Source organism: Delphinapterus leucas, chromosome 16 (assembly GCF_059928025.1).
Source record: "Delphinapterus leucas isolate spDelLeu-1000000601 "Yukka" chromosome 16, BTC_Dleu_Yukka2, whole genome shotgun sequence".
Taxonomy (NCBI): domain Eukaryota; kingdom Metazoa; phylum Chordata; class Mammalia; order Artiodactyla; family Monodontidae; genus Delphinapterus; species Delphinapterus leucas.
Genome location: NC_143144.1, coordinates 10356070 through 10368191, shown reverse-complemented (window position 1 = coordinate 10368191; position 12122 = coordinate 10356070). Strand labels below are relative to the sequence as shown.

At 41.7% G+C, this 12122-nt stretch overlaps 1 protein-coding gene across 1 annotated transcript in view; it reads right to left on the bottom strand.

The window, feature by feature from the left end:
* The window catches only part of ACTN2 (actinin alpha 2), a 79875-nt gene that overhangs the window by 44709 nt on the left and 23044 nt on the right, over positions 1 to 12122 (bottom strand). The window contains exon 2 of the mRNA XM_022553127.2: positions 384 to 498. Within this exon, the coding sequence (XP_022408835.1) occupies positions 384 to 498 (115 nt within the window). The remainder of the gene's footprint in view (positions 1 to 383; positions 499 to 12122) is intronic.

The following is a 12122-nucleotide window of genomic DNA, read 5'->3' as shown; positions in this document are numbered from 1 at the left end:
TACACTGGCCTTCGACATGAAAGACAATTTCTGGAATACACACTAGCTGGACTTAGTGGAGAGGGCAGCCTGGGAGGCAGTCATATAAATGTCATTTTCTCTTCTCTTATTCTGTTTTGAAGTGGGTGGTAGAAACATGATTTTAATAAGTCAATTTTAAACAGAATTCACTCCTTTTTTAGAACAGAAAAATAACTCCAGGCAGACTGCTCTTTGGAAAGGTTTGCTTTGCCAATAATACCATCTCCCCCAGCCAGGTTCAAAGGGAGCTTTTTTTTAAAAAAACAAACAAACAAACAAAAACCAGATGCGTATCTACTGCTCAGACATAGAAGTACATGTAAGATTGGGTATAACACGTATGAAAAATGTTTAAGCCTCACCTGAGATGACTTCCAAAAGCAGCATGAGCTTAAGGCCATTCCGGAAGTCTTCCTCGATGTTTTCGATCTGAGTGCCAGCTTTTCTGAGGTGGGAGTTACACCAGGCAGTGAAGGTCTGCAACGAGAAGCAAACAGTGCTGAGCACAGCCCCGTCAGCACTCAGAGCCCCTCCACACGGACCATGCCTGACATCTTACACGTCGTGGGGAGAACAGGAGGCTGGGGCATCCTGGACCTTTGAGAGAAAGCAGACCGAACTGGATGGAAAGCGTGATTTGAGCCCTGAAGGTAAGATTTTAATAAACTTTCCTCTTTAGAGAGCAAAAAAAATCATTTTTGGGGTCTAACCACCTGAGGAATTTTTGCCTTCAGTTTAGAAAGGTAACACATTTGGGATTAGCATATACAGACTACTATATATAAAATAGATAACCAACAAGGACCTACTGTATAGCACAGGGAACTACACTCAATATTTTATAATAACCTATAAGGGAAAAGAATATATATATACATATATATATAATATATATATATATAACTGAATCACTGTGCTGTATACCTGAAACTAACACGTTGTAAATCAACTATACTTCAATTAAAAAACATAAAATTTTTTTAAAAAGATACCATGTTTACACCTATGCCTTTGCCTTCTGAAAACCTCTTATTCTGTAGGAAATTAGGATGTGCTTATTCCCTGCATACAACAGAAATCAGCGTGCTTGCAGAATGGATGAATAAATTATGCTTAAAGAATATTCAAAATGTCATACTTTAGAGCAGAGGGTGGGCGGCATTGTGCAGTAGAAAGGGGAAGAGAAGAGGGACCCGTACCCACTAATTACCTACAACTAGTTTATCCTGGATGAACAACAGTTTTAAGCTAGTAACTGAATCAATTAAACAAATTTGCAGTATAGTCAATCATTAATAATAATAATAGTAGTAGTAGCAATAATAATGAACTCCTACTGGCATATTCCAGGTCCTGGGCTAGACCCCGGATTTCAAAGACAATTAGATACAGCCCTGCCCTGGAAGGGCTCAGAGGCTAGTCATGTTAACAAATAACTAGGGCAATATCAAGCAGAAAGATGAACTCTGTACTAAGTGGCATCCAAAGTCATTCTGTTTATTTTTCAAACTTCTTTTAACTTGGCTTCCACTTGTGCACTATTTCCTGCCAAAACCAGATTAGAAATGCTTCTGGCAGCTGCTGGCTAAGAATGCAAACTGTGCCCTTGTCACACAACAGCTGCTGGGCTCCGGAACAAAGCGCCCGCACGTTACGCTGCAGCGAGACAGACAAACAGGGTTTGTGTTATAGATGAGAAGATGAACCTCTCAAAAATAGAGTCTGTCCAAGTAAGACTACAAAAAGACACAGTTTTCCATAAAAATGATTTTTCTGGGTAATAAAAAGGATTTTCAAATCTGACGGATGGGCACTTATTTCAAGAAATATGTGATGGTATTTGCAGCAACATGGATGGACCTGGAGATGATCATACTAAGTGAAGTAAGTCAGAAAGAGAAAGACAAATACCATATGATATCACTTACATGCAGAATCTAAAATAGGACACAAATGAACTGATCTACAAAACAGAAAGAGACTCACAGATACAGATAACAGACTTCTGGTTGTCAAGGGGGAAGGGAGCTGGGGGAGGGATGGATTGGGAGTTTGGGGTTAGCAGATGCAAACTATTATATAGAGAATGGATAAAGAGCAAGGTCCTACTCTGGGATGAAGTGAGAGAGTAGCATGGACATATATACACTACCAAATGTAAAATAGCTAGTGGGAAGCAGCCGCATAGCACAGGGAGATCAGCTCAGTGCTTTGTGACCACCTAGAGGGGTGGGATAGGGAGGGTGGGAGGGAGACGCAAAAGGGAGGGGATATGGGGATATATGTATACGTATAGCTGATTCAATTTGTTATAAAGCAGACACTAATACACCATTGTAAAGCGATTATACTCCAATAAAGATGTTAAAAAAAAAAAGGTCCTACTGTATAGCACAGGGAACTATATTCAATATTCTGTGATATACCATAATGGAAAAGAACATGAAAAAGAATGAATATAGATGTATAACTGAATCACTTTGCTGTACAGCAGAAATAAACACAACACTGTAAATCAACTGTACTTCAATAAAATAAATTTAAGAAAAAGAAATATGTGATGGCATTAAATTCTAGGACAAAAAGAAAATATAGGTATTTTCTTGGATTTCCAATAATAAATGTTATTGTGAGAGCCAAAACTAATAGTTATTTCTCCTAAAACACATCTAAACTTTAGTCAGGTCTAAACAGAAGAGATACTCTACGTCATATACTCTAGGTCTGCACCCAATCAATATGGTAGCCAGTAACCACACTTGGCTACTTAAATGTAATTAATTATAATGAAAGGAAATTAAGATTTTAGTTTCCCAGCTGTACAAGCCATCTTTCGAGTGTTCAAAAGCCACATGTGTACAAGCACATCTGTACTGGATGGTGCAGATGTGTACAGAACACTTCCAGCATCACAGAGAGTTCTATTGGACAGTGCTACTATACATAATCAAATTTTGTTTTTTGAAGCTAAGATTATTAACAAGAGTCTATTATTACCCGGGTTCAAAATTCAAGTGGTACAAAAAGGCGTAAAGTGGAAAGCCTCCCTCTCACTCCTGTTTCCAGCCACTGAGTTCCCTTCCCCAGAGGGAACAACAAAGAGATTCAGTGTCTTGTGTTTCTCTTCAACAATATTGTATACATACGTAAACACAAAGGCACACACATCTTTTTTCTATCCCTTTAACACAAATCATAATATACACATTGTTCTGCACCTGGCTGTTTTACATTTTTTAAGAAAACTATAACCTAGGGTCATTCAATATCAGCAAAGAGCATTCCTTTTTATGGCTGCATAGTATTCCACTCTCGGGACTATACCACATTTTATTTTCTAACTAGCTCCTTGGATGGACATTTAGATTGCTTCCAGATAACTAAGTTCATACAGTGAAAAACTTCCCAGGCCCCATTTTCAGCAAGCAAAACTACTTTAAAGGTTTTCTGTTTGTTTTTCTTTTTTTTCACAATACCAAGACTAACCATATACATAAGCTTTTGGGGAAGGCACAAGAGCACAGTGGGTTATGGAACTGACAGAGAAAAAATACAGTGATATAAAATATTTATTGAATTATCTTTATCTATACTCTAATTAAAAATGGGCAGGGCTTCCCTGGTGCCGCAGTGGTTGGGAGCCTGCCTGCCGATGAAGGGGACGCGGATTCGTGCCCCGGTCCGGGAGGATCCCGCATGCCGCAGAGCGGCTGCGCCCGTGAGCCATGGCCACTGAGCCTGCGCGTCCGGAGCCTGTGCTCCGCGACGGGAGGGGACGCAACGGTGAGAGGCCCGTGTACCGCAAAAAGAAAAAAAAAAAACAAAAAGGGCAAATATTGCCGGTATAAATTACCTTATTACCATGTTATTTAAGCCCCTTCATAATATAAGTATCAGAAGCACTTCTGGATAGAACCCCAAAGCTTTTCATGAAATCAATGCAGGTTTCCTGACCCCCACTATGGAACACTGTGAACATCTGCTGGATACCACCTTTTTTTTTTGGCCGTACACGGGCCTCTCACTGTTGTGGTCTCTCCCGTTGCAGAGCACAGACTCCAGATGCACAGGCCCAGTGGCCATGGCTCACGGGCCCAGCCGCTCCGTGGCATGTGGGATCTTCCCAGACCGGGGCACGAACCCGTGTCCCCCGCATCGGCAGGCGGACTCTCAACCACAGCTCCACCAGGGAAGCCCCTGGATACCACCTTTTTATAGGCATGCATGTGATGAAGGTAACTTACCACAGGTAATTATTTAGTTGTTCAAATCCAGAGAATGAACTGAATCTACCAGGTCAATTTTGTCAGTTAAGCCTAATGAAGTTTCGCTTTCTTTAATGAGTATTCCGAAGAGCCAATAAAGGTGGTGACTAACCAACTCAAATGCGAAAAAGGACCCCAAGGCTCTGTGATAATAGCTTGCAAAGAGGCCAGTGCACTCTGAAAAGGAATTTTAAGCTTTATTAGACTGTTTAATTTTCATTCTATTTACAGTTTCCATTACCATGGCCTACAGAGACTGTTCCTAGGCCTTCCCCATTGTCCTCCGCTTCTGTGAAAATCCCGCTAATCGTGGAGGAGATAAAAACAAAAGCCATCACAGCAGCAACAAAATCCCACATATTGTACCTAAAAGACTTCTTTGTGGGGACTTTCCTGGTGGCGCAGTGGTTGGGAATCTGCCTGCCAATGCAGGGGACACGGGTTCGAGCCCTGGTTCGGGAAGATCCCACATGCCGCGGACCAACTAAGCCCCTGCTCCACAACTACTGAGCCTGTGCTCTAGAGCCCGTGTGCCACAACTACTGAAGCCCATGTGCCTAGAGCCCATGCTCCACAACAAGAGAAGCCACTGCAATGAGAAGCCCTCGCACCACAACAAAAAGTAGGCCCCGCTCGCTACAACTAGAGAAAGCCCGTGCACAGCAAAGAAGACCCAGTGCAGACAAAAATAAAATAAATTAATTTAAAAAAAAAAAACTTCTTTGTGGATTTTCTTGCTCTTTGATGGCAACATGCATCTTTAAGTTCCCTGTGAACTAAATCTGGGAGAAATCAAATGGAACCAATGTAGGTCCACGTGGTTTTGGAGGGAGGCTCCTTGGTTCAAACCAGATTAGGAAGGCAGGTGTCCTTTCTTAAAAGATATGGTGTTGGGCTTCCCTGGTGGCGCAGTGGTTGAGAGTCCGCCTGACGATGCAGGGGACGCGGGTTCATGCCCCAGTCCGGGAAGATCCCACATGCCGTGGAGCAGCTGGGCCTATGAGCCATGGCCGCTGAGCCTGCGCGTCCAGAACCTGTGCTCCGCAACGGGAGAGGCCACAACAGTGAGAGGCCCGCGTACCGCAAAAAAAAAAAAATAAAGACATGGTGTTACAAACCAGACAGAGACCCTCAAGGAAAGAGGCCAACGTCTCCCCAGCCCAAAGCTCACCTCAGAAGCTGCCTCATCACATCTGAGGTCCTCCAATCTCCTCCCTTGCTTCCAACTCAAATCTTCCTCTACCTCTCTCCTAGAGAAGAGCTTCTTCCCTGCCCCTGTTCACCTAGTGATAAATACATACACTTTTTGCATCTTGAAAACAAGCACATAAAAAAAACTCTCAGGGGCTTCCCTGGTGGCGCAGTGGTTGAGAGTCCGCCTGCCGATGCAGGGGATGCGGGTTCATGCCCCGGTCCGGGAAGATCCCACATGCCACGGAGCGGCTGGGCCCATGAGCCATGGCCGCTGAGCCTGCACGTCCGGAGCCTGTGCTCCGCAACAGGAGAGGCCACAACAGTGAGAGGCCCGCGTACCGCAAAAAAACAAACAAACAAAAAACAAAAAAAAGAAAAAAACCTCTCAGAGCCACACAAAGAGAACCAGGATGGGAAAGCATGAACCGCCTACCCGCAGACAGGAAAGGCTGATGCTTCCAGTCCTTCTCACCCTTCAAAGACGCGCACGACAAAGGGAATGATGGACCTAGAGATGATCATACTAAGTGAAGTAAGCCAGACAGAGAAAGACAAATATCATGATATTGCTTACATGTAAAATCTAAAAATAAAAAGTGATACAAATGAATTTATATACAAAACAGATGTAGACTAACAGACATAGAAAACAAACTTACGGTTACCAAAGGGGAAACGGTGGGGGGAGGGATAAATTAGGAGTTTGGGATTAACAAATACACACTACTATATATAAAATAGGTAACCGACAAGGACCTATTATATAGCACAGGGAACTATACTCAATATTTTGTAATAACCTCTAAGGGAAAAGAATCTGAAAAATAGATATATATGTATCACTGAATCACTCTGCTGTACACCTGAAATTAACACATTGTAAATCAATTATACTTCAATAAAAATAAATAAATATATATGTATATATTTAAAAAAAAGCTAAGGGAACAAGTGTTCAAGTCACAGAGGAAAAGACGGAAAGTCATGGGAGTCACTGTCTCACTTTGTATATTCCTTAGGCAATGGGAGCAAATATTAGCATTTCTGCCTGAAACATACAGAATCATAACCCATGAGTCACTGGCCAGGATGGACAGTCCTGTGGGTGCAGACTGGTCTCCCTGCTCATACAGGACCCTCTCTGGTCGTGGTACTGAAACTCTCCAAACACAGGGAGCAGAGGAAGAGGGCCTGGGGGTTAAGGCCATGTGCCTATGACTTATAGTATTCTGTTTTCCTGGGATAAGTCTGAAGGATACTCAAACAATCAGCGGTCACTGCCCCGTTATCTTCCTGAACATAATCTAAGAGATCCAGAAAATGCTCTTCAACCCCTGAAACATGGTGGTTGAGAAAAATGTCAGTTGGAATAACCAACACACGGAAGCAGCCTAAATGTCCATCAACAGAATAAAGGATAAAGAAGATGTGGTACATATATACAATGGAATATTACTCAGCCATAAAAGAGAATGAAATAATGCCATCTGTAGCAACATGGGTGGACCTAGAGATTATCATACTAAGTGAAGTAAGTCAGAAAGAAAAAGACAAATATCACATCACTTATATCTGGAATCTAAAATATGATACAAATGAACTTATCTACAAAACAGAAACAGACTCACAGACATAGAGAACAGACTTCTGGTTACCAAAGAGGAAAGGCTGGGGGGAGGGGTAAATTAGGAGTTTGGGATTAACATAGATACACTACTATATATAAAATAGATGATCAACAAGGACCTACTGTATTGCACAGGGAACTCTACTCAATATTCTGTAATAATCTATATGACAAAGAATCTGAAAAAAGAATGGATACATGTATACGTATAACTGAATCACTTTGCTGTACACCTGAAACACAACATTGTAAATCAACTATACTCCAATATAAAATAAAAATTAAAAAAAAGAAAGAAAAATGTCAGTTGGAGGAGTTTTCCAGGAATATCTGTTAGCAAGAATTGCTACCCCCATTCAGAGGCCATACCTTCTTCCTTGAAGAACATACTAGCAAAGCCCCAAGTCCATAGGAATCCTAAGACCACTGTCTTTCTGAAAGTTAAATTATATGCCATGACAATCAATACAATGTGCTTAATGGCAAAAAAGCACTTATTTAAAAAAAAGGGACTTCCCTGGTGGTCCAATGGTTAGGACTCTGCGCTTCCACTGCAGGGGATGCGGGTTTGATCCCTGGTCAGGGAACTGAGATCCCACATGCCGTGCAGAGGAGAAGAAAAAAAAAAGCACTTATGTCCTCACTGAAATATTGAGATAAGCTTGAGTTACTGACCATTATGCATTCGTATTTGGTTTCTATATAAGTTAATTAAGTCAATTAATTCTACAGACACAACAACCTACATTGTAGACTATTCCAAAGGCAGAAGGGAAAACAAGGTCTTTTAATCAAAATGAGTAATATCTGTGATTATATATATTGTTTAAATAACACAAGTTTGCATCTCTACCTGGAAAAGATTATCACCTGGAGACACAAATAAGAACCAAAAAGATCAATCCTGAATCTGACACGGTCCTCTGAGTTTGAGTCCATCTCATACCATCAGTTAATTATTAATTCTTCTAGCAATAAGGCTCTAGGGTTGGGCTGGCTCCTATAAGACTATCCCTGTTCAATTTACTATTCCATTTTCTCCAAACAAAAATCTGGCAACACAACAGCTATCAATTTCTTTTATACTCTGTTAACCAGCTTTTCTTTTCATAATAACTGCATAAAATACTAATTAGAGGTCACATTTCCTAACATGGAGACTCACTACAGCCACTGGGCGTTTCTGAACAAAATAGAACAGGGTTTACTGAGGGCTGGGACGTTCGGGCAGAGCCTGCAGCATGAAGCTCAGGATAGGCAACCCCGAACAATTTTCAGCTTTTAAATCCACTAATTATAAAACAGCATTGTCACTGGGAGTCTGGGGTTAACAGATGCAAACTTTTATATATAGAATGGTTAACAATAAGGTCCTACTGTCTAGCACAGAGAACTATATATGTGTGTGTGTGTAGCTGAATCACTTTGCTATATAGCAGAAATTAACACAACACTGTAAATCAACTATACATCAAAAAAAAAGAAAAACAGCATTGTCTATCAGGTCTAAACAGGTTTGGGGCACCATCAGAGTGTTCTACAATTTTGAGTTTGCTTATCACTTACTGTTCTCAGAGAGTAAACACATCAAGTGGCTAGCATGGCGATTCCTGGCCTGCATCCTATGGATGGGACAACTGAGCTCCAGGTGAGCAGGGGCAGTGGTCCCTGAGAGGGAGCAGGGAGGGCAGGTGGAGCCCAGTCCCGCCCACAGTCATGGCTCAAACTCGGATTCTATTTCTGACTCCGACACCATGCAATTATTTGTCCTTCACGTCCTGACACCTTCCCAGCTACCAAAAAATTGTCATGATCAACTTAATGAAGCAATTCAAAAGGTTATCAGGAGGAGAAGAAATACAAAGGCCAGCTGGGCCACACGACCTATTATCACAGTGGCTCTGAACAGCCTCCCATGAAAAACTGTTGAAAACCACAGCTCTGTTAAGTTGATTTTCTAAAAATGCTCCACTTGTTTTTCTATTTACAATAACCATTATAACAGTGTCTTCTTTTCCACTTCACAAATTCTCAATTTGCCAGGATCCCTCCTAATCGCTTTCCTTGTTCTTTTTAAATATTCAAAAAGTAAGGCAGGGGTGCAGGTGTCTAGAAAGATGCACACATTTTGTAAGGGAGAAGGGGGGCAGCTCCAGCATTTAAGAAAGGACACACTGCCCTCCTGAAGGGCAGGAAGCCGCTCCTTTGAGAGGGCAGAAATTCCTGCAAACCATGTGGCTGGCAGAAGCAGATGTGCTGGTTCACCGCAAAGCTTCACCACCCCTCAGCCAGAAAGACCCTGACCCACAAATCACAGGGGGAATAGCACTGGGTGAGCCTGGACAATGCCACAACGCCCAGAAAAATGGGCCACTCCAGCATCACATCAGAAAAATCAGCAAACTGAAAGATTAAACTGAAAGATTCAGACACTCAACCATCTTTAAATAAAAGGTGTTTCTCAGGATCACAGACATAGAGAACAGACTGGTGGTTGCCAAGGGAGAGGGGGTTGGAGGAGGGATGGAGTGGGAGGTTGGGATTAGCAGACTTAAGCTATTATACACAGAATGGATAAACAACAAGGTCCTACTGTAGAGCACAGGGAATTATATTCAACATCCTATGAGAAACCATAATGGAAAAGAATATATATGTATAACTGAATCACTTTGCTGTTCAGCAGTAATTAGCACAACACTGTAAATCAACTATACTTCAATTAAAAAAAAAAAACACCAGGGGCTTCCCTGGTGGCGCAGTGGTTGAGAGTCCACCTGCCGATGCAGGGGACGCGGGTTCGTGCCCCAGTCCGGGGGGATCCCACATGCCGCGGAGCGGCTGGGCCCGTGAGCCATAGCCGCTGAGCCTGCGCGTCCGGAGCCTGTGCTCTGCGACGGGAGAGGCCACAACAGTGAGAGGCCCGCGTACTGCCAAAACAAAACAAAAAAAAAAAAAAACCCAAAATTTTTTTAATGTAAATTGCCAAAAAATAAAATGGTGTTTCTGCTGGAGTTTATACTAACATTAGGATAGTTCTCTGGACCCAGCAGTCACTCAACAGTTGTCACCGACTGTTCAGCACAGTGAACGCTGAACAATCATCTGATGTTGAAAACATTCCAAACCTTCAAGGTTACCAAGCACCCAAGTACACTTCTCAACTACAGACATTTAAAAAATTGAACCAAAGCAAGAAATACGGAAGTAGAAGAGTGTTCCTTCTAAGGATGCTGCATGTGCTACAATCAATTACCAGATATCTCGGAAGCCCATTTGGGGCCCTCCTGTTCTCATAACTGGCATAACCAGGCAGCTAACGACACGGTGGGCAGCCCTTTCTTCTCCACCCACAAATCTCTGCTTAGTCTCCAAGATCCGGCTGCATAACATGGCATGCAACAGCTCAGTTTAGCAGTCCCTAAAAAACAGCAACCCTAAAATCCAAAGCCTGGCTCTGTGACCAGCTCAGCATCTGGTGTGGGTAAGTCAGCTCATCTCTCCTGTGGCTTATTATTTTCCTTTTCTTTTCTTTTCATTTTATTTTTAATTTTTTTAACATCTTTATTGCAGTATAATTGCTTTACAATGTTGTGTTAGTTTCTGCCGTATAACAAAGTGAATCAGCTATACGTATACATATATCCCCATATCTCCTCCTTCTTCTGTCTCCCTCCCACCCTCCCTATCCCACCCCTCTAGGTGGTCACAAAGCACGGAGCTGATCTCCCTGTGCTATGCGGCTGCTTCCCACTAGTTATCTATTTTACATTTGGTAGTGTATATATGTCCATGCCACTCTCTCACTTTGTCCCAGCTTAACCTTACCCTCCCTGTGTCCTCAAGTCCATTCTCTACGTCTCTGTCTTTATTCCTGTCCTGCCCCTAGGTTCTTCATAACCTATTTTTTTTTGTTCTATATATATGTGTTAGCATATGGTATTCGTTTTTCTCTTTCTGACTTACTTCACTCTGTATGACAGACTCTAGGTCCATCCACCTCACTACAAATAACTCAATTTCATTTCTTTTTATGGCTGACTAATGTTCCATTCTATGTATGTGCCACATCTTCTTTATCCATTCATCTGTCGATGGACACTTAGGTTGTTTCCATCTCCTGGCTATTGTAAATAGTGCTGCAATGAACATTGGGGTACATGACTGTTTTTGAATTACAGGTTACTCAGGATATATACCCAGTAGTGGGATTGCTGGGTCATATGGTAGTTCTATTTTTAGTTTTTTAAGGAACCTCTATACTGTTCTCCATAGAGGCTGTATCAATTTACATTCCACACCCTCTCCAGCATTTATTGTTTGTAGATTTTTTGTTGATGGCCTATCTGACCAGTGTGAGGTGATACCTCACTGTAGTTTTGATTTGCATCTCTCTAATGATTAGTGATGCAGAGCATCCTTTCATGTGTTTGTTGGCAATCTGTATATCTTCTTTGGAGAAATGTCTATTTAGGTCTTCTGCCCATTTTCAGATTGGGCTGTTTGGTTTTTTTTGATAATGTGCTGCATGAGCTGCTTGTATATTTTGGAGAGTAATCCTTTGTCACTCGCTTCATTTGCAAATATTTTCTCCCATTCTGAGGGTTGTATTTCGGTCTTGTTTATGGTTTCCTTTGCTGTGCAAAAGCTTTGAAGTTTCATTAGGTCCCATTTATTTATTTTTATTTTTATTTCCATTTCTCTAGGAGGTGGGTCAAAAAGGATCTTGCTGTGATTTATGTCACAGAGTGTTCTGCCTGTGTTTTCCTCTAAGAGTTTGATAGTATCTGCCTTACATTTAAGTCTTTAATCCATTCTGAGTTTATTTTTGTGTATGGTGTTAGGGAGTTCATTCTTTTACATGTAGCTGTCCAGTTTTCCCAGCACCACTTATTGAAGAGGCTGTCTTTTCTCCATTGTATACTCTTGCCTCCTTTATCAAAGATAAGGTGACCATCTGTGCATGGATTTCTGGGCTTTCTATCCTGTTCCATTGATCTATATTTCTATTTTTG